This window comes from Hyla sarda, chromosome 13 (assembly GCF_029499605.1).
Source record: "Hyla sarda isolate aHylSar1 chromosome 13, aHylSar1.hap1, whole genome shotgun sequence".
NCBI classification, from domain to species: domain Eukaryota; kingdom Metazoa; phylum Chordata; class Amphibia; order Anura; family Hylidae; genus Hyla; species Hyla sarda.
Window position 1 is genome coordinate 16,637,336 of NC_079201.1, and position 23,961 is coordinate 16,661,296.

The 23,961-nt window shown below is 42.2% G+C and overlaps 1 protein-coding gene across 9 annotated transcripts in view; it reads right to left on the minus strand.

Moving 5' to 3' along the window:
- The window catches only part of EPB41L1 (erythrocyte membrane protein band 4.1 like 1), a 140,290-nt gene that overhangs the window by 12,827 nt on the left and 103,502 nt on the right, over positions 1–23,961 (minus strand). For 5 of the 9 annotated variants that reach the window (XM_056549949.1, XM_056549951.1, XM_056549948.1 and 2 more), the window contains 8 exons: positions 22,578–22,730; positions 22,336–22,433; positions 17,326–17,501; positions 17,061–17,197; positions 13,048–13,080; positions 10,100–10,258; positions 6,308–6,409; positions 145–1,365 (listed from right to left, as the gene is read on the minus strand). In XM_056549949.1, coding sequence (XP_056405924.1) covers positions 145–1,365; positions 6,308–6,409; positions 10,100–10,258; positions 13,048–13,080; positions 17,061–17,197; positions 17,326–17,501; positions 22,336–22,433; positions 22,578–22,730 — 2,079 coding nt within the window. The remainder of the gene's footprint in view (positions 1–144; positions 1,366–6,307; positions 6,410–10,099; positions 10,259–13,047; positions 13,081–17,060; positions 17,198–17,325; positions 17,502–22,335; positions 22,434–22,577; positions 22,731–23,961) is intronic. The other 4 variants (XM_056549955.1, XM_056549954.1, XM_056549953.1 and 1 more) reach the window with 3 other exon arrangements.

Genomic DNA, 23,961 nt, shown 5'->3' on the forward strand with positions numbered 1-23,961 from the left:
TGACACTATGCCCCTTCATGTACACAAACAGGGACCTGGCGTGCTAGCCAAACCACAACACTCCAACACCAAGCAGGTTTGGTGCTTCCATCCCTCCCTCCACCCCTTACAAACATGCTACTGCTGAGGACTTAGCAAAGTTACCGCCGCATCGGTGAGTGTTATTTCACAGCCTGAATCTGGAGATGAAAGTTCTCCAGGAGTGTCTGTTGTGGATTCAGCAGGACTGGCATTCTCTTCTTGATAAGGAGCAGCCTCATGCCTAGGATTTGGTTGGACAAGAATTCGTTCACTTGGATTGCTGGCTGCAGCTACCTCTTGATGACCGCGTTCTCTGGGTAGACTCACTGGTAATGGTATGATGGTTGGTAGCATAAAGTGAAGCACTGGTGGGCCCCAATCTTCCAAAGGTAAATCTTCTGCGCCCCTTTCGGCCATCATTTGAACACTTGAAGACATTAATTCATTCGGAAGTCTAGCTGCCAAAGCATCTTCTGTATTATCTTCGCTTGTTGCACAGCCATCCTCAGTCATTTCTTCTGCATAATCATCTGGCATTAGGATATCAGTTGTGACATATTCCCTAAGTGTTTCCATAACTTTTTTGTCTTGTTGGTTTTCATCTTTTCTTCCATTTAATACGGAAGATTGCATTTGCTCATGATGATGCGGGAATGATGCACATATGTCTATTTCTTCTACATTTTCAGATATTCTTGGCTGCTGGTAACCAGAACTCTCACACCATATTAAAGTTTTTTGCTGGTCTTCCCAGTGGACATCATTGTTCCACTCGCCTTCAGTTTCATCATTGCTGTCATCCGCTTCTTCTTCGTCATATAAAATGACACGTCTGCTCTCTCCAATCTCCACAATGGTTCTGTTTATATCATGAGGTCTTTCTGATGATCCAGACGCTATCATGCCTCTCTCTGTCCGCTTTATAGAGGGTTCTTCTCCATCTAGCTCCTCTCCTCTACTCCAGACTTGGCCATGTTTTACATTGTCCATCTTTACAGCCCATTCTCTGCTATCATCTGAAGGAGCACCATCTGGTGCTGTCCTGGCTTTATTTTCTACCGTGTCCCATTCACCAGGTACCATCACTAGGCGCTCCTCCCTTTTTGTTAACCTGATTCTTCTCTCTGCTCCCTTTACCATTGGTACTACTTTGTCAGTCCCTTTCTCCTCATGTGGGACCTCAGTTTCTCTTTCCTCCCTATCCTTGGGAAGTTGCATGGGATCTTCCCTGCTCGGGGACAAATCCTGCCCAAAGATCTGGACAGTTTGAGATTTTGGCACCTCTTCAAATGAAGCATCAGAGTTTTCTGTTCTCCTTTCTATGAAAACCCAATGCTCCATGCCCTGCATGGTAATCAGAGCAAGAGGCGTTAGCTGCTAATGCACAGTGAGAGTAAGAATGGCCAATATATTATATGTCTCATTTGTTTCTCTCAAAGGACACTTGTGTACACATTGTTTGCTAATGATACATCATTAAAATGTGCACTTAAAAAAAAATTATGCATTCAGACATGGTAGACAGCACTTCTCTGTGTGCAAGAGACCCAAAAGAAGTGTAATAATACTTCATAATGAGACCAGTTGCTGTAGCTGTTATGAGAAGTGCCTTGACCAGATTCATCAGAAATGTAAACTGGAAATAATACTGTTTATATAATAATAATAATGTTTATCGAGATATTCAGGGAATGCGTTCCTCAAATTGGTCAGTTGAACTTAATTTGCACAAAGATACAATTCATGCGTGCAGTATGCATATGGCTATGGTGCATTCCTTTTATAGAGAGTCCGTTGGGAATTAAATACACTAGATGCAAATTTCAAAAAATAAATCAATTGATCCCTTCGAGGAACACAGTGCCTGGTCTCAAGACAAGATTCTAATACATGTATCATTTTCTGGAAGTGCTTAACATGGTAGTTATAATACTATCATAACGGACCATAGTTCATACATTAACATCTACAATTTGTAGGATCTGCCAAGGACCACAATGAGTCTACCAGTCTACTGTTCTCTTAGGTAAACAAGGGTCTTTTGTACTTTAAAAATCATCTAGCAACTGTTTGCATCACTGAGTTGATGCGCCATACTAACATGTGGCCAATCACTTGCCACAGTACTCATGTATCATACTTACTGATGTCATGTCCAATGACAGGCATTGACTACAGCAGTCACATTTTGGTATAGCATGTCATCACTGCAGCCATGTAAACAAGTGGAGCAAGAGCTGATGGGGCTGCCAGCACTGGAGCGTCTGGGAACTTTAAGGAACTTTTAGGGTTTTCCTACCATTAACACTTATCCCCTACCCACTGGTAGGGGAGAAGTAGATGATCAATGAGGATCTTACTGCTGAGGCCTAAGTGTCTTGTTGGAACAGAGCAGCAATCATATGTGCACTGCCTTTCCATTCATTGTCTGGGAGTTAACAGAGATAGCCGAGTACAGCGCTTGGCAATATCTGGCAGCTTCCATAGAGAATGAGCGGCAGTGCACACCCATGACCTCTCATAATCACAAGAGTCCCAGCAGTTGGACCTCCTCAATCATAGACTTATCCCATAGCCATAGGATAGGGAATAATTGTTAATGGTGGATCACCCCTTAAAAACCAAAGTGAAGAGGGACATGTCTAAAAGAAATTCTTACATTTCGCTCTTTTAATCAATCAAATACTGCACATGTGGTTCCATCTCTGCTGAAACAAGCTATGTGTGATTCTTTGCAGATCTTACAAATAGTTTTTATTGGAAAGATTAATCACATACTGAAAATATCAATAGAGATCCAATAACATTGGGAAAATGTTTATGTGTTGTAAAAAATTATGACCCATCTGCTGTCTTTAGTTCAAATAAAAAACATACATATTTCATTAATAAACAGCTAAAAACAACTGCAACAATAACAACTACCACTAATAATATCATAAACATTAAGGCAACTTTAAAATAGTTAAAGAGGACCTGTAACATCATGTGAAAAATCCAGTTGTCGTCATCCAATTCTAGCTGCTGTTCTACTGATTCATCTTTTTAGTATTCTACTTAGGTCCTACACTGTCAACTGGGAAGTCACCACCATTTTGAAACTTTGAGAGTGCTTCATGCCTCACTGACAATAGTCCATAAACTGCAATAATAACCAGAGACTGTAAAGTGGGTGGTCCTCACTATTCATTTCTTAACAGGACCTGAACCTGAATGCTCTCACCACTGAGAAGGGTGGTGACTGCCCAGTTGATAGTCTAGGCCTTGACTTGCCTATTGGTGAGGAAACTTGCATATGAATCTGTGGAGAGGTGGCTAGAAGTAGATGATGACTGCTGGGTTTTTCAGAGAAAGTCGCAGGTATTCATTTATGGCAAATTATTCGATGTGTTTTGTTAATTCTATTTGAACTGGTTGTTTTTTAATTTTTCTTCCATATTTCAGTCATGTATTTAATACCTACTTGGCCTAGGTTAATCAATCTGCTTAAAACCAAAACTATTGGCTCTGCCCATAGCAACCAATCACAGCTCAGCCATTATTTTACCAGAGCTCCTTAGGATATTAACCTGTTAAGGACCCATGACGTACCGGTACGTCATGAGTCCGCTCCCGTTCTATAACGCGGGGCCACGGCGGATCTGGCTAACAACGGCCGTGGCTAATAGCTAATAGCTATTGACCCTTTATATGCGGCGTTCAACTTCTATAGTGAAAGTAAATCATTGCCGGTTAGCTCAGGTGGCTGTTCGGGATGTCCGCAGTGAAATTGCGGCATCCCAAACAGCTGTGAGACAGCAGGAGGGTCCCTTGCCTTGTCTCCTGGTGCCCGATCGCTGAATGACTGCTCAGTGCCTGAGGTCCAGGCATGAGCAGTCAAGCGGTAGAATCATTGATCAATGATTTCCTATGAGAAGATCATTTAACCCCTTCCCTAATAAAAGTTTGAATCACCCCCCTTTTCCCATTTAAAAAAAAAAACAGTGTAAATAAAAATAATCATATGTGGTATCGCCGCTTGCGGAAATGTCCGAATTATAAAAATATTTTGTTAATGAAACCGCACGGTCAATGGCGTATGCGCAAAAAAATTCCAAAGTCCAATATAGTGCATTTTCGGAAATTTTTTATATCATGCAAAAATTATCAATAAGTCCTATCAATACAAAAATGATACCGCTAAAAACTTCAGATCATGGTGCAAAAAATGAGCCCTCATACCGCCCCATACGCGGAAAAATAAAAAAGTTATATGGGTCAGAAGATGACAATTTTAAATGTATAAATTTTCCTACATGTAGTTATGATTTTTTCCAGAAGTGCGACAAAATCAAACCTCCATAAGTAGGGTACCATTTTAATCGTATGAACCTACAGAATGAAGAGAAGGTGTCATTTTTACCGAAAAATGTTCTGTGTAGAAACGGAAGCCCCCAAATGTTACAAAATGTATTTTTTTTTTCCAATTTTGTCTCACAATGATTTTTCTTTCCATTTCGCCGTAGATTTTTGGGTAAAATCACTGACATCATTACAAAGTAGAATTTGTGGTGCTAAAAATAAGCCATCAAATGGATTTTTAGGTGCAACATTGAAAGAGTTATGATTTTTTAAAGTAAGGAGGAAAAAAAGGGAAATTCAAAAACGGAAAACCCCCGTGTCATTAAGGGGTTAAAGCTGAGCTGTGATTGGTTGCTATTGGCAAAACCAGACAGTTTTGTTTTCCAGCAGATTGATCTGCAATTGAGTGTGTATATATTAAGCTTTTCACCGGTGCATACTTGAGAAATAAGCCTTCATACTGTTTCATCAAACACATGTAAAAAAAAATGCAAAGGCACCAAAAGAACAAAAACAAATCAGTTAAAATAAAGAGCATGATCTGAACCATATAAAAAAATCACACTTGAAAATGTTAAAGCACAACTAACACCATATGTCTATGTTAATGTGTTCTTTTGGTCACCTATAAATCATCTGTCACCTGTAAGGCTGTGTTCACACGGAGTAATTCAAGAGGAATTTACACGAGTAATTCCTCTTGAATTCTCTGCTCCAAATTAATGCACATCTCCTCTGCCCATTGACTTTAATGTTATTTCTGCTGGCCTTTTCACACTGCGGAAATTCTGCTAGCAGAATTCCGACGCTGAATTCCGTTCCGCTTGAAGAAAGAACATGTTCATTCTTCAAGCGGAATCCACTAGCAGAAATCAATTGAAGTCGATGGTAAAAAAAAAATTCCGCCCGACATCGTTTTCGCATGTAATTTGCGCGGAATTCGCGTGGAACTCGCGTGGAAATGGCTGAAAAACCCTTCACTTCTTTCTCCCCCATTTCTGCGTGCAATTCCGCGCAAATTGCATGCGAATTTCCCGCGAAAATAAAATAATTTTTTCCGCCCCTAAAGCTGGGGGATGTCTTTTGCTGTACTGTATTATCTAAAAAAAAATCCACAGCAAACCTTATTGAGGTCAATGTAACCTGCTACGGAAAAATGCACTGCAGAACACCCACCATGGCTCAAACTCACAGGTGTAAACTGGTAAATCTGCCCGTGTGAATGTACCCTTAGGGTCCTTAAACACACAAAAAAAATCTCCACCTACATTAACTCTGTGGACGGACAGTGTCGACTGAAGTAGTCGACGCTAGGACCGAGCAAACATTGCGGGGCCCCAAAGCCTGCAATGCATTCCACTCTGTATTCCTCCAAAAGAATAAACAATTAGAATTTTAGCAAAATCCCATTGACAGCAATGGGACTCTGCTGCCCTGAAATTTCCAAACAGAATTTTTCTGCGTGTATTTAAAGCAGTGTAAGAGGACCAGGATTCCTTGGAACTTCCATAGAACACTGCAAACCTATCACTATTACATGTTTGGCAAAGTAGTCAACAAGCCAGAATACACTAGTGCTATGGGAGAAATGTGTAAGGTTCTTCCCTTTACCAAGCTTCTTTAAGGTAGGAATGGTGAGAGTAGGAGTTTCAAGTGGAACAATTGTTCATAGGATACAATTGTGAATCACTAATATTGATGGTGTACTCACTTTTGTTGCCAAGGATTAGACATTAATGGCTGTGTGTTTAGATATTTTGAGGGGGACACAACATTAAACACTGTTATACAGGCTGTGCACTCACAACTTTATATATGTATATATAATTTTTTTTTAATAAAACTTTCTATATGCTGACTGATTGACCTCTTTTTTTCTAGATCTAAGTTGCCTGTACATTGCATTAACCAGAGAAAACAATAGGTAAAAAGGAAGTTGAGGCACCTCGGGAGACGAGGCCAAGCTTTTTTGGGTGAAGACATCTGAATCTTGAGCAGCTGTAGCATCTGTCTCATCTTCTTCTCTTTTTCCAGTTTCCTCTGTGTCCTGAGAAAACAATTAAATTAGAAACTTAAGGTAATTTAGGTAAGGTAAGAGAATTAGTGTAATCATCAGTAACCATTTTAAAGCCAGACTGTTGTCCATTCTTTCTTTAGGCGTGGCATGTGTTCTCCATGCATTGCCAATTCTCCTATTCTCTATGTAAATACATAGCACATGATTCTGAACACCATTACATTTCTAATGCAGTTAGCCATGTAAATATTTACAGACTGTAATTCTTATGTGCTAGTGCCAGTCTGCTTCACTCTCTGCAGCTAATTAAAAAAGGGCCCATGGCTATAGGAAGAAGACAGCCCCCCCCCCACCGACAAGGCAAAAAATTACTATTGTTACTGGATAACTATAATAAATGTTGCTCTAGACCAGTCGTCTTCAAACTGTGGATTTCCAGATATTGCAAAATAATTCCCAGTGTGTCCAGACAGCCAATTGCCTCCAGACCCTGGTTATTGAGGGGACCACAAGGCAAAAAAAACACCAGAATTATAAATGGAATAGGGTAGATGGGTTGCTCTGTTACAGATTTTGCATTGTGTTCAGCAACTCAATGCATTTAGGCATGTAGACCTGGTAACGGCACCTTGCTGAAGTTCAAACTGAGCATCAGAATAGGGAGGAAAGGGGATTTAAGTGACTTTTAACATGTCATGGTTGTTGGTGCCAGATGGACTGGTTTGAGTATTTCAGAAACTGCTACTGTCAATTTTGACACACAACCAAATATAGGGTTTGCAGAGAATGGTCTGAATAAGGGAAAGTATCCAGTGAGTGGCAGTTGTGCGGACGAAAATTCTTTGTTAATGTTAAAGGTCATAAGAGAGTGGGCAAACTGGTTTGAGATGACAGGCAACAGTAGCTGAAAAAAACACTTGTTGCAGAATACCATCTCTGAAGGCACAACACGTCGAACTTTGAAGCAGATGGGCTACAGCAGCAGAAAACCACACCGGGTGCCACTCCTGTCACAGAAAACTGAGGCTACAATTCACACAATGGAAGACTGGAAGAACATTGCCTTGTCTGATGAGTCTCGATTGCAGCTGCATCATTCAGAGGCAGGGTCAGAATTATTACAATGTATGCCACAAAGAATGAAGGCAAAAGGGGGCCTGATCTGATACTAGCCTAATAAAGTGGCCAGTGATATGGAGAACATATACAGCACCAGTTGTGGTGTGAACATATCCTAAACATATTTAAAGCTTTGCAACAGTATTCTTGTTCATGTATACTGTAAAAATAAAGACTGACATTTGCAGAAAGAAACATTTCGACAAGAGGAAGATCTGAGCAACAGATTGTTAAGCGGCGGCACCAAATTTTTAATAAGAGCTGGAAAATATAGAATATAGTATGCTAAGAATAAAGAAGCCTGAGATGGTTGCAGGGTAAAAAAACTACATTTTCACCGCTTCAGTCCAATCAAGACATAGTGAGCTGCTGCTGAGGCCTCCAATAGAGCTCCAGCCCCTAGGTAAACGCTTTGATAAATCTCCAGGGAGACTAAGAGAAGTAGAAATCTGATCAAGCTGAATTAAGATGTTCCAGACAGAACCTTCAGAAGAAGAGTCTCTATGGGGTTCTGGATTAATGAAGCAATTGCCACATTATCGCTACCTAGAAGGATGACTGCAGCGTGTTTTTTAATATTCCGTACATGTTCACAATACAATTCTGGCCTCCTTAGACACCATAGGAAAGACAAAGAATAGTAGAACATTTCCTGATGACAGTTTGATTATGTTACTGGAAAAAAAGCTGCGGTGCACCGCTATGGGTCACAAAATCTATTTAGATAACATTTCTTATATGTGTTTGGAAATGCCACTTGGGATCTGTCTTTTTTTTTCCTTTTAAGTGTTATTTAATCGAACAGCATTTTCACAATAGGGAGTCTGCTTTTATTCAGATACATAGAAAAGTACTGGAAGAATGGAGGGTGTTTTTGTAGGAATTATATATTTTCAGCACTTAAGGTAGAGTCCATGTAGCGAAGGTCTAAATTCGAAATCATTTTTAGTAGAAGCATAGTCCGAGATTGCTATATCCTATCTATAATCATTGTACTTATACTGGTAAAAGGAAGGAAGGGAAAATTGGGAGAATTTGTCTAATGTTTCAAAAAATATTTTTCTGATCCATTGTGGAATATTAGTCAGTTTGTAAATTGGTAGGTAACAATAACTAAAACACTAAGGCGTACCTGTCATTTTTTCAGGTGAATTATCAGAAAAGGCAGATATGTGTCTAATATCAGTATTTTTTTTATTGCAGCGGCATCTGTATTATATTTTCAGCAGTTTTTCTCCGTTTGTAGGTTTTATCTCTAAGTTCACATGAGTAAGATTTGTTGTGGGAAAACATCCATGGAAGAACCAAAAATTAATCTGCAAAGAAATCCACAAGATAAATTCTACTTAATCATGTGGATTTCCTGCAGATTTTGCCCAAAAAAAAACTGGAAATTAATCGCTGGTTTAAATATATACTTTTGCTTTTTTTCTGCATTTCCCATTGAAGTCAACAGGAAAACTTAGTTTTGTAAAATCTAATTTTTAAAATATGAACTTGAATATTGGCCCTCATTTACTATTGCAAGCCCGACATGTTTTGTCGGGTGGTGCGCCAGATTCTGTCGCATTGCGCCAGAAATTCTGTCTGTGCCAGAATTGAAAAAACCCAGACTAACTCTCCATTTTGCTATGAAAACCTGAAAAAGGGGCGTGGTCGCTGGGGAAAGTGGCGTGATCTCCAAAAAGGGGCGTGTTCCCGACATTTTCACAAAAAAAAAAACAATGTGGTGGATTTGATCTGAGGAAAACCAGACAGATCTGAGCATGTGTAAAAAAAAGCAAAGTGTAGGGAAAGTGGAAAATGTAGGGAAACCTTAGTAAATACCGTGGAAAATAAATTGTAGGGAATTAAAAGCCACAAAGAAACTAACACTCCACTCTTAGTAAATAAGGGCCATTGAGTTTCGTAAATTTTCATCCACATACATAGTACTATAATCTGCTGTGAATTTTATGGCCTTGTTCACATTATCGAAAAGCAATGCGTAATCCTCAAGAAATGTCTGCGATAAATTCAGTGCAAATGCTGCCTTGCATTACACTACTATTGATTTCAATAGTTTTTCCTCAACGACTTCCGCGACTAAACTTCCACTGAAGGTTTTAATTCCTGTCAGAAGATTGATCTATTTGTAAAACGAGATGCCCATAGTTCTAAAAACAGGGAGCCTGACGTTGTAAGAGGACTCCATTTCAACCCATGATTTGGAGAGGTCCCCTGTTCACGAAGGTTTCACCTGGTCTAACAGTGAAGCGTAACAAAGTTTTAGATCAGGACAACCCAAGTCTCCTTTTTCCACTGGCAGAAACAAATATCCTAAGGCCACTCTGGCTTTCAGATTTTTCCAGACAAACTGCATTAGAAGGTGTTGTAATATTTGAATTCTATAGTTAGGAACTAAAACCAGTAGATTTCTAAAATAATATAACATTTTAGGAAGTAGAAACCTTTTGGTGGCTGCGATTCGACCCACCCAAGATGTGGGGAGTTTTGAATAACGAGCAATGTCTTTTGTAAGAGAGCACCACCTTTTGCATTCTATAGTATATTAGAATTCCTTTTATATTGGGATCCATGCTGGAAGTGTGTCTCACTGACCTCGTGTTTGGAGGAAGAGGATGTAGGTGAGGAAGGAAGCCTCTTTTCCCGCCCACGTTCTCTGTGGACTAGTTTGCTGTTGGGTTGTTTCAGCGTTCTCTTCAGCTCATTGATACTGGCCTGATGCTTTAGTAGGACATCCTGTGACTTGTCCAGAAACTATAAAAGGGATATATAAAAAAAAGTTGTCAGTGCCCAAATCTTAACCCCTTCACTCCATCACATGCTGGAGACCTCTCTGGTAGTGAAGGGGTTCCTGTAATAAAAAAATAAATAAAAATTGCTATTATAAATTGGCTATGAAAGATGCAGAGCTTCAGCAGACATGTCCACCACAAATCTTCTAAATTGGTAAACTTTTTGTAAAATGGGGGAATAAATGCAGAAAGATGTAGGGGTATGCAGGAAATAAAGGCAGTGGGTGGCTTAAGGAGGACACAAAAGCTTTTGTGGAGTGGATTGTCTGTTCTACAATGTATCTCACTCGCTGTAGGCCCAGAAAAATCATCTATAATTCTAAAACTATTTATCACTTTTTAAGGAAATGTGGTCAATACATACCTTACTCAATAAGAATCAGAAACCCCTCATAACATGTGATGGACATGGCTGCCATTTGTGATCAGGCAGGCCTAAAAACATCATTCCAAATTGCTGAATGTTGTAGTAAGTGGATCCTGTTCTCCAATAAGTCTGCACAATGAACACAGACTTTTGCACAGTATAATAAGACATGGGCAGCATTGGCTCCTATTGACTATACGACTGAAGCAAAATGTGGCTGCCATGGTGGTGTGATGTGCCAAGCAAGACAGCTAGTTAGCCATCTCCCTTGCCAGTCAAGTTAAGGAAGGCTCAACAAACATGTTCTGAGGGATTCCTAAAGCTCATTCAGTAGGGTAGGTTTTGACCGAGTTTTATTAAAATGTGTTCCTTAGTCTTGGAGTTTTAGCTGATTTTTTCAGGACTACAATGAGTGGGACACCCTGTGCTTTGGAAGTTGACTTGACTAGATATGGCAATTTGGTATAATATAAATTTATGTATGTGGGTGTACTATAGCATGTAACTTGAGGAATAGGAATTCAGATAATACTTTTTAGGAATCCTAAATTAATTTTTTTTAAATTCTAAATAAAGTGGCATAATTTAACTGTAGACTTATGTATTAGCAGACTCAAGCAATGCAACTTAATAATGACTGACAAAATTAGGAACAGTATATATTACAAAAAATTATGTTCTAAATCTCCTTTGATTTGGATAGGAACTTCTAAACATCCCTGAATGTCTTGTTGTGTTGCTGCACCCCTAAAGTTTCAAGAGTATCCTGTAGTGTGGATTGACCTTTCCAACATCTTCTTTTGAATGTATAGGGTTTAACAAAGTATCCTGTTTTTGGACTATTTTTTTATTTTCTGAATGTCTTGTTGTGTTAATTGGCTTTTTAAGAATACTCAGAATTTTGTCTTGTGTGGATATGCTCTTACTGAATTTTCAATTTCTTTTTCTGTGAATAGGCTTTTCCAGAATACTGTTATTGTGTTGTTGTGTGGGTCCTATATATTCTTACACAGTACTCGTTCATACATTTATTAAGACTGTCCGTCCTTACACTAGTTTAATATCCCAGGATTAAAAGTTATCCCTTCTCCTTAGGATAGGGGATTCATAAGAGCAAAGGTCAAATGCAGCACTCATAGTTCAGAGGTCCCATAGACAGTGAAGGGAGTAGTGGTCGGCATGCATTATGCCATTTGATTCTATCAGGGGACTTTTGACCTCTTTTCCCATGATTGGTGATGATCCCAGTAGTTACACACCTACTGATCAGTCAGTTATCCCCTATCATGTTGATAGGGAATAACACTTTATCTTCAGATAACACCTTGTAAAAAGAAAGTTGGAGATCGATCAACTAATGGCCACTTTTCCAGTTTGGAGTGTGCTGAGAAATGTTTAAACATTAAGTTTTCATGAAGTTTTTGCACAAACTGCATATTAAATATGGGCCTATTTGTCTTATTTGTGTCAATAGGCTCTTCCAGAATACTCAAAATATTGTCTTTTGTCTGGCTCTATTCTCCAAATGTCTTTAAAGTGTGGATATAAATGTCTTATTGTGTGAATAGGCAACTCCAGAATATTGTAATTGCCCTCTTGTCTGAAAATATTCTAAATGTATTATATAGGTAGTTTTGCCCCCAATTTATAAATGTCTAGTTCAGTACCGAACGTAGCAGTTTTGAAATTAGAATTTAAAATAAGATCACAAAGCCAAGTTAAACAGTCTAATTAAAAGCAGGCTGCTCCTACCTATGGAAATATACTAAAAAAAATACCATGCAGTATATGTCTTGTTACAAATGGAGACAATGCTCAACAAATGCCACTGTATGTCTATGCATTGCCATATGTCAAATCTTTCCATTGGGGGTATATGTCATGAAATCCTACAGATACAAATACATACTACAGAAGGCTCAAAAGCAGTGTGCACATGGGCTGGATCTGACCTGTAGCTATCCTAGGCTAAAATTAAGTAAAATGTTTGGTAGAAAATGTTAAACAATTAGAACAGTATTGGATAAATGTATAGTCATTGTAATAATGCTCCCTATGACCATGTTATTTTTTATCTAGTTCAGAATTAGTGCTATGTAGTAATAAAACATACAGATACTTCTCAGGACAAGCTGAGGATCTCGTATAAGGCCCCATAATCTTTTTCATTGGCCACAACAAGGCTGATTTAATGCATTTAGGAAAAGGGTTAACAGGTGGATAGGATGTAGGATAGATTTTAGGATAGGCTGATGGGATCCACAGTGACAAAAAGTGGTATTAAGGTACATCAGGGGATAGAGGTGTACTAACTGGATGCTAGGTTTGGGGTAGGTAGATGGGAACTAGGATAGGTAAATGGATGTTTGGTTATAGGTGGGTACCTCCTTGTGCCGGGGAGTGCTCTCTTGCTCCGACTGATAGCAATAGGCAAGAAACAGAAGCAAGCGAGTGAGTGTGAGAAACACAACATCACATACAGACATATATGGATACACAAAAGTATAGATAAACAGCAAACTAAACATTTTGATCTTACACCTGTGTTTTACTTATGGATGCATAATGAGAGAAGACATAAACTTGGTTTACTCGTATTTGAAAATATGTTTACAGCAATATACATAAGAATACAGATCCCTGTTAACAAATACACAGATGCATATACCAGTAATACATAAAAACGTACAAATGCATATGAAATATCTATGTTTATACATATGGCAAATAATACATGGAAAAGATCAGATGACTTAAAGCATACACTGGCTTACTGCATAACATCTATACATTTCTCTACATGCAATTCAGAAGCAACCAAGCAGATTAGCCCAGATACATGTTGTGCCTAATGTAGCATTTCCTTATGTGGCATGGAGCTTAGGCCTGGGCCCCTGCTAAACAAGAAATGACATCCATCTTACACACTAGTAGCGTATAGTGTATTGGCTTGGTGCTCCGTGCATCCTCATAGTGGGAGGTTTTGTCTGGGCATATATGTGTACCAGGCACGATAACGGTGTCTGCAAGCTACCAATGCTATGGCTGTGACGTTCTGTTCTTCTCTGCTAGCAGGAATCAGTAAGTGTGGGACTCTTGCTCTGAGGGTTAAACGCTTGTACTCTGAAGTGTTCTGCAGAGATGTTTAGCAGCCTGTAAAAACCCAATTTGGATTGAAATTGAAGAATTGGAAATAAATAAATAAATAAAAAACAGTAAAATAAAAAAATAAGAATTTATTTATCGTAATTCAGAGTTGTGCATTGTAGCACTATGAAACTGTTGTTTTGGCACTTAGTACTGCCCCTTACATTATACAGAAACTTCTAGGAAAGCCGAGAGCACTGTGCACAGACTTAGTGAAAGCCTGAGATATTCATTGACTCCATATACCACTCACTTGGCTTTCCGAGAAGAGCCAAACAGAAACTAAGGGCACAGCGGTACGCTGAGCACTTCTGTCCCTTTTTATAGCAGTTGGTGAGGGCCTCAGCACTTGGACCCCCTCCCACCCCCCACCGAATCAAACTTCTTACATACCTCTGACACATCAGAAGTTTATTTAAAGTTTAGGTACACTTTAAAGGGTACCTGTCATGATCTAAACTCTCCAGAATCCCCCCCACAGCAGCCGGCAGCTCTGAATCTTCTCCTCTCTGTTTACAACTGCATGTGCAGAGAGAAGAAAGATCGGAGCTCTAGTAAAATGAATGAGGGCATGCAGTGAGGCAGAGTCAGGAGTATGTCCGATTGACAGGCAGGGAGCAGTGCTGAGCTTGTCTGTGTCTCGGCTGCAGTCTTAGATTTAGGACTCCAGCATGAGTCTGAAATCTATAAAAAGGCTTGCTGCCAGGACTGGTAGGGAGACCCCTAGTGGTAATTTTTTCAAAGTGGAAAATTATATAGAAAGAAGCATATTTTTTATAGCATGCAATTGGAAAGTTATTCTGCATACATCTATAATATATCAAAAGTTTTTTTGATGAAAGGTACCCTTTAATAACCTCCACCAATCACAGTCTGCATATGTTGACATGGTATCGCTTTAGCTGGAAGAACAAAGACTTCAGGGGACTGGGGAAGCATCTAAATCAGTGTTACCCAACTAGTGTGCCTCTAGCTGTTGCAAAATTTCAACTCCCAGCATGCCCAAACAGCCTTTGGTATCTCTTAAGCACGAAGAACAAAGACTGCTGGGGACTGGGGAAGCCCCTAAACCAGTGTTAGGGTGCATTCACACCACGTTTTGTACATACGGGTGCTGAATCCGGCGGAGGGACTCCATTTACTTTAATGACCCGACCAGAGTCAAACAGTGACTCCGGTCGGCTCAGTTTTGACCCGTATGCCGTTTCCTGACCGGACCTAAAACCGTAGTATACTACGGTTTTAGGTCCGGTCCAAAACCGCATATGGGTCAAAACTGAGCCGACCGGAGTCACCGTTTGACTCCAGTCGGGTCATTAAAGTAATTGGGGTCAGGGGCTGATCCGGCCGGGTACGGGAGCGCCCGGTTTGCCCCTCCCCCCGCCGGATCCAGCACCCGTATGTACAAAATGTGGTGTGAATGCACTCTTATCCAACCAGTGTACCTCCAGCTGGCTGTCTGGGCATGCTGGGAGTTATAGTTTTGCAACAGCTGGATGCACACTGGTTGGACAACACTGCTCTAAAGTGCCAGGGTAATGGTAAGGTAATATATAAATATTTTTATTTTACACAATAGACACTTATGGATTTCCCTGCAGATTTTAGTCAAACTTGCTGCAGACATTTGCTGCATATGAATGTAACGTCACAGACATACGATGGACAAGTACCTTTCACATAGAAAAGAAAAGTATTTGTACCTAATGTACATTGTTCGTGTTGTTCACACACAAGTTGTGTTGAGGCAGGTATATGCAGAATGATTGCATTGGAAAAGTCTCACAAACACCGCTACAAATCCGAAGTGCTCTCTGATACTGTGTCACAATTTTACCTTCATTTTTATTCCATTGATGTTGATGGTGGGAATAATAGGGTAACTGTCACAAAAAACAGGATGAATAGTACAGTTGTCAAGATAAACTACTATATGTGAACTTAACCTTTAAAGGAATATTCACATCTCATGAATTTATCCCCTATCTACAGGATTTACAGTGATCGTTGAGATTTCATTGATGGGATCAGGAAAATAGGGACCAATTTTTTTCCTGGAATGAATGGTGCTCCATTCATTCTCTAGCAGTGAACTCGGAAATGTTCGCAGCGCCAATAAGAATAAATAGAGTGCTGACTGTGCATGCATGGTACAAACCATTCTCATAGAGAATTAATTGAACGGTGACTGTGCATGCATGGTGCAAATCATTCATTCTGGTGGCCATCTTGTCTCCATTCTCGTGATCAGTGAGGGCTCAGCAGTGGAACCCCCTACTTCATGACATGGAAATACCCCATTTAGCTGCTCATATCTCCTGTTAGGGCACATGGGTGTCAGAGAATAGGACCCCTGCTCTTCTTACACTCTTCTTATTCTGTCAGACAGCAGAGATCAGCTGCAAAGAATGTCTCCCACACTGGCACAATGGCATGTAGGGGATATTTCTCTTCTTTGAGAGTACCAGCTGGCATATGCTATCTTACAAGCCATGCAATGCTCCCTGGGAAAAAAATGCAGGCAAATTAGCTCCCCTCCAGAAGAATAAAAATCTCTTGTGCCTTCTAATAGGTGACAGTAGAGAGACAGCTTTCTTCCTTCTGGAGGAGAGCTGATTTGCATACAATGTTTTAAGCTAGCAAACTTAACATAGTTTATCCATCATAGAAACAGAACAGTGAAAAACTGGACGTGAGGAATCTGCCACATGCTGGATACAAACGATGCCCGACTGACATCATTAACTTCAATTGGTTCTGTTGGGTTTTCCAGCACGTTGACTCACACTTTTCTGGAAAAAGAGGTGCATCGAGCTGCACTGTTGTGTTAGCTATTTTTTTTTACTGTGATGAAGGCTTCTAAAGGAACTTCCGAACCAGATGTGGACCTAGCTGTATATGGTTCATTCAGATGGGCACCATATTGGAAAGGCCACTGCAGCAGATATTTACAGCTTTTTACTTTCGGCTACCATACAAATGGTGATCTGCTGATTGTGAGAGGGTCTGTGACAGTCATTGTCATGCCACTTTTCCCTTATATCTACGGTATATTCCTGATGTTTTGTTTTCTGAAGGTCATGCACATGTGACTGTCATCATAGCTGTTGATCTACAATGTTTATCAAACCACCAGTTGTAAAAAAGTTCTCTGAAGACTGATATATGATATTTTTACTGGTTATTTTCAAAGGTAAATACAAGTGTATTACACATATATACATCCATTAGTTGCCACTTTTATGCTCACCTTCAGCTCCTTAATTTTGGTTGGAGTTGTCACCTCCTCCCCTTCTTCCTCTCCCTCATGCTCGGATGGTTCATGGTTATTCTCTGGTGTAGACTCATGGTCATGGTTTTCATTGACTGCAGCCTGTTTTGCAAATCCTAAAGACAGCAACAAGTAAGTGTATGTCAATAATAAATAGAACATTCATCCCAATGACTTTAGGGTTTAACCAGTTAGTTTTAGTGCCTATTCATTACATATACCTTTTTTTAGTATCTATACGTACCTCCTTCGTGACTCTGGGACAGTGTGTACCGTTTGCTGGCAGAGCGCTTAAAGTTAGGGGCAGGCCTATCTATTAAGGCGCTTGCTTGCTGGGTCTGTGCCTGTGTTCGTCCACTGTATCTGAATTTAGAGCCCATCACTAGAAAACCCTTAGGGGCAGGCTCCGGGGAAACCAGCCTGGAATATGAGAAGAAAGGTTTTAATGTTTCTTGTCTGCACACAGCATAAGTGTTTATACAAAAATATTTTCCGCCTGCTGTGTTATTATAGAAGTGGCCTACTCACAGACAACATTGTCATTCTCCTCCAGCCTACTCTGACCCTACACATGGTGCTGTCACTGCAGTGCCATCATGATCTGCATATTAACTCAGCTGTCAACATGTTGGTATGAGATATGCCAACCCTCTTGCCCTGAACATGAACAGGATGTAACCTGCATATAAATGCTTAGCCGCATCCATTATTAGAATTTTTAGGACAAATAGTCTTTTGTAAAAATATGTTCTTAATGGAGAATTAGTCTATCCAGTCTCTGTCCAGATTAAGGCCTTGTGCACTCACAGATATTTTTTTTACCAAACGTTATTCAATTCATGAATTTATTTCCATGCAGCAAGGGATAACACTGATGTTCCAGAGCCATATTTTTCAATACTGACTCATTTCACAAATGTTATCATTTCTGTAGAAACACGCTCATTCCATACATGGACTTTAATACTGATGTCAAAACATGGGGAAGCGGCTTATGCACCATGTTGGCAGACCATGCGGCTGCTATGGGGCTTTTGGAAACAGGGGCCCCCACCCTGCTTGGTCCCATTCTTTTTTTCTCCTCTCTCCATGCAATTGCATTAGCTGTATTGGCCAATGTGTCCTTAAAAGTGAGGGGAAATTTCTTTCTCTCCTGGGGGCAAAATCAGATGCAATAATAGGAGGCTTATTTCAATAATTGCTATGGGGCGTCCTTTCTCCTTTGTATGCCACTGCTTGGAATTCATATTTTTCTGTTCCACCTGTGGCATAATAATCTCTTCTTGTGAAGGTTGAGTCATTTGAACCTTGAGTGCACCTAAATGCACATATACAGCTTGACCATGCCCACATTTCTTTTTTGTAGGTAGCGAAATAGCAGCAGACCGCAGTTTTCAGCCCGTCAACAAAACGGATACGGCCCAAAAATGAGCCAACCGGAGTCACTGTCTGACTCCATCCACCTTATTAAACATCCAAAATTCATTAAAATGAATGGGGTACAGCGGGGATACAGCAGAAAAATTAGACTGCTTCTATTTTTCTATCCTGTTAAAAATAGATCCTAACATAAACTTGTCAATTAGACACCATGATAGAACCCCCATTAAAATACTGTGGATCAATTAACAGATCTGTTTGAATTTTTTCTTTTTTCAAGATTAGAAAAAAGGTACCTGTTTAAAACAGGATGCCTAACTGGACACATCTGGACGCTGTTTGTATACAGGACAGAAAATAATGAACCAGCTGTTACGCCGAGTGCTCCGGGTCCCTGCTCCTCCCCGGAGCGCTCGCGGCGTTCCTCTCTCTGCAGCGCCCCGGTCAGACCCGCTGACCGGGAGCGCTGCACTGACACTTCCGGCGGGGATGCGATTCGCATAGCGGGACGCGCCCGCTCGCGAATCGCATCCCAAGTCACTCACCTGTCCCGGTCCCCGGCTGTCACGTCCTGGCGCGCGCGGCTCTGCTCCTTAGGGCGCGCGCGCGCGCCAGCTCTCTAAGATTTAAAGGGCCAGTGCACCAATGATTGGTGCCTGGCCCAATCAGTCTAATTAGCCTCCACCTGCTCCCTGCTCATATAACCTCACTTCCCCTTCACTGCTTTGCCGGATCTTGTTGCCTTGTGCCAGAAAAAGCGTTTATAGTGTTTGCCTTACCAGTGTTCCTGACCTCTTGCTATCGCCATTGACTACGAGCCTTGCCGCCTGCCCCGACCTTCTGCTACGTCTGACCTTGCCTCTGTCTAGTCCTTCTGTCCCACGCCTTCTCAGCAGTCAGCGAGGTTGAGCCGTTGCCGGTGGATACGACCTGGTTGCTACCGCCGCAGCAAGACCATACCGCTTTGCGGCGGGCTCTGGTGAATACCAGTAGCAACCTAGAACCGGTCCACCGACACGGTCCACGCCAATCCCTCGCTGACACAGAGGATCCACATCCAGCCTGCCGAATCCTAACAGTATATCCGGCCATGGATCCCGCTGAGGTCCCGCTGCCAGTTGGCGCTGACCTTACCACGGTGGTCGCCCAGCAGTCTCAACAGATAGAGCAACTTGGACAACAGTTCGCCCAACAAGGACAGCAGCTGTCGTAGTTGACCGCCATGCTACAGCAACTTCTGCCACAGCTACAGCAGCAACCATCTCCTCCGCCGGCTCCTGCACCTCCTCCGCAGCGAGTGCCCGCTCTTGGCCTCCGCTTGTCCCTGCCGGACAAATTTGATGGGGACTCTAGACTTTGCCGTGGTTTCCTGTCACAATGTTCCCTACATTTGGAGATGTTGTCGGACCAATTTCCTACAGAACGGTCGAAGGTGGCTTTCGTGGTTAGTCTCCTGTCTGCGAAGGCCCTGTCATGGGCCACACCGCTCTGGGACCGCAATGACCCTGTCACTGCCACTGTTCAGTCCTTCTTCGCTGAGGTTCGTAGTGTCTTCGAGGAACCAGCCCGAGCTTTTTCTGCCGAAACTGCCTTGCTGAACCTGGTCCAGGGAAATTCTTCTGTAGGAGAATACGCCATCCAATTTCGTACCCTCGCCTCTGAATTATCTTGGAACAACGAGGCCCTCTGCGCAACCTTTAAAAAAGGCCTATCCAGTAACATCAAGGATGTGCTGGCCGCACGAGAAATTCCTGCCAACCTGCATGAACTTATCCATTTGGCCACCCGCATTGACATGCGTTTTTCTGAAAGACACCAGGAGCTCCGCCAGGAAAAAGACCTTGATCTCTGGGCACCTCTCTCACAGTATCCTTTGCAATCTACCCCTGTGCCTCCCGCCGAGGAGGCTATGCAAGTGGATCAGTCTCGCCTGACCCATGAAGAGAGGACTCGCCGTAGAGATAAAAATGTATGTCTGTACTGCGCTAGTACCGAACATTTCTTGGTGGATTGCCCTATTCGTCCTCCACGTCTGGGAAACGCACGCACCCAGCTCTCGTGGGTGTGGCGTCTCTTGGTATGAAGTCTGCTTCTCCACGTCTCACTGTGCCCGTGCGGATTTCTCCTTCTGCCAACTCTTCCTTCTCAGCTATGGCCTTCTTGGACTCTGGTTCTGTGGGAAATTTCATTTTGGCCTCTTTTGTTAATAAGTTCAACATCCCTGTGACCCGTCTCGTCAAGCCGCTCTACATCTCCTCGGTCTGCCATGGCTCCAATGCCACTCTCCTACCCTTGACTGGACCACCGGGGAGATCAAGAGCTGGGGTGCTTCTTGCCACAAAAAATGCCTCACGTCTGCTCCCAGTCCTGTCAGTCAAACCTCAGTGTCTCCTCCTCATAGCCCCCGTCCTGGTAACACTCTGCCCCGTGCCAAGCTTCACCCTCTGCCCCCCCCCTCCCCATTCCCACTCCTTCTGAACTGCCTGCCGTTGATGAGTATACCCAGGACTTCTCTGTCCTCCAGAAGGAGACTCTACAATCACTCCCAATGTCCTCGTCCCATGTGGAGCGACAACCGGACAAAAAGAGGGGGAGACCTAAGGAGGGGGTACTGTTATACTGTTACGCCGAGCGCTCCGGGTCCCTTCTCCTCCCCGGAGCGCTCACGGCGTTCCTCTCTCTCTCTGCAGCGCCCCGGTCAGACCCGCTGACCGGGAGCGCTGCACTGACACTGCCGGCGGGGATGCGATTCGCATAGCGGGACGCGCCCGCTCGCGAATCGCATCCCAAGTCACTCACCTGTCCCGGTCCCCGGCTGTCACGTCCTGGCCCGCGCGGCTCTGCTCCTCAGGGCGCGCGCGCGCCAGCTCTCTAAGATTTAAAGGGCCAGTGCACCAATGATTGGTGGCTGGCCCAATCAGTTTAATTAGCCTCCACCTGCTCCCTGCTCATATAACCTCACTTCCCCTTCACTGCTTTGCCGGATCTTGTTGCCTTGTGCCAGAGAAAGCGTTTATAGTGTTTGCCTTACCAGTGTTCCTGACCTCTTGCTATCGCCATTGACTACGAACCTTGCCGCCTGCCCCGACCTTCTGCTACGTCTGACCTTGCCTCTGTCTAGTCCTTCTGTCCCACGCCTTCTCAGCAGTCAGCGAGGTTGAGCTGTTGCCGGTGGATATGACCTGGTTGCTACCGCCGCAGCAAGACCATCCCGCTTTGCGGCGGGCTCTGGTGAATACCAGTAGCAACCTAGAACCGGTCCACCGACACGGTCCACGCCAATCCCTCGCTGACACAGAGGATCCACATCCAGCCTGCCGAATCCTAACACCAGCATAATTTTTGTGTCCTGTTGCATCCTATTTTACTGGTAAATTTTCCCCATAAAAAACAGGATGTTTCAACAGGATTCAAAAACATGGTGTAAACCCAGTTAGCTGTCTCTTTACTTTGACTGCCGCAGTCAATCATTGGTCTTAGCCGTCATGTGCCCGACACCAATGATCCTGGTGTAGCACGTCATCTCTGCAGCATAGTCAACCAAGACCAGCTGAGCAGTGACATGGTGACATTTAAGTAATGGGATATTTTGTAATCTTATGGCATTTTTCTGCCTTGGCCAAAATTTTCGAATCTTTGAAAACCTATTTGAAGCTATTATACCGGAAAGATGGCACTATTGTGTCCATGTTATTCTGTATTTTAATCTGTTTAACATCATTGGCAATGGTTGTGCTTCTCTTTCAATCCACTTAATACACAGCTGTTAGAATCTAAACCTTGACCCAAATGTTAACACACCCAACGTCATGAATGTCAATGGTAATGGGGGCTAATGACCATAGTTCTCAACTCCATGGTGGCCAATACTCACCTGAAAAATGTGTGATGTTCTATGCAGACCTTCCAAAGACGCTTGGCGGCTCTGTGATTCGGTAGTTTGAATCCAATGGTACTTTCAAATTGTTCATACTACAACAGATGATATGGGCGTTACTGATATGGTTGGAAACCTTTACATAGAATCTATAAAAATGTCATACTGTCAACATTCCCAAACATAACATTCCTCTCTCCATTCCTATGTACTGCCATGATACGTGTCAAGTCACTCACCTCCCCTGGTCGGATCTTAATGTAAAAGTTGCTTCTTTTGTATGAAATCTTCAAGATTTTGGGCCAGGCAAACCGATTTATTCGCAACCTATCTCTGTAGATTAGGAGCCCATTGGCACAAACTCCCAGCATTATATCTATACTTTCAGAGTCCTGCAGATCAGATGCAAAAAACAAGATGTAATGGGATACATTGCTTGGTCTAATGTATTGGTTGATAAAGATACAACTTATGACATCTCACTATTCAAACACAAATTTGGTAAATATTGGTGAAAGGAATATTAATTTCTGAGTGTGTTTTGTAAGATGAGTGCCTGTGTAAATTGGTTGAAAATAGAGACCCACAATCGAAATCTTATATCTAGCTCTTAGGCTGCTTTCACACAATGAAGTTCACCCGTTAATAAACGTATGTTTGAAAAATAATTATTAACGCCCGTTAAACAACCTCAGTCAAGTCAATGTTTTTTTTTCGTTTACCCGTTATCACCCGTTATAGCCTGTCATGACTAACGGACGTTAGTTGTGACGGGAGAAATAATGGGACATGCACAAATTTTTCGCCCGTCACAAGAAACGGGTAAATTAACGGACGTTATTTTTAACATTGAAGTCTATGGCAAATGGATGAGCCTTTATGTCATCCATTTGCACCCTGTTTTAAAATATCCGTTATTACTTCTGAGCATGCTCAGAAGAGTTGACATCAGCAGACTCCTGCAGTGCTGAGGGACTACTACTTGTTTCCATGATGGTTGTAGTAGTTCCCCGTCGGGAGTCTGCCTGTGGCTGGGGAGGTTACATTAGTGTTTGTACTACTACCCCATCATGGAACAGACTCTGTTCCATGATGGGGGTTGTAGTATAGGGGCTGAGGGATTGATCGCACTGGGTCGCACTTCTGACACGAAATGCGGTCAGAAGTTATTAAGCAGGGGAGCGGGCAGCATGGTCCGCAACCCTGTGATCACAATGTATTTTTTACTTTCATATTTAAATTCCCTGCTGGGAGCCCTGAATGGCCAGCACTGAGGAGCCGTTCAGGGTTCCAGCGGGGTTTTTAAAATGGACAATGTGAGGGGACATATGTATATTAAAAGTGTTGTGGGGGGGGGCAAGATATATAGCGCTGAAGGGGGGGGGGCATAGAGCGCCATATATCTAGCCCCCAAGCAAATTTATAATAAGCCTCCCGCTGGCGCATTTATAAAAATATATACCCCCGCCAGCGCATCAATAAAAAATATGACCACCTGCCAGTGCATTAATAAAAATATGACCCCCGCCAGCGCATTAATAAAAATATGACCCCCGCCAGCGCATTAATGAAAATATGACCCCCCCACCAGCGCATTTATATGTATATATCTATACATATGCC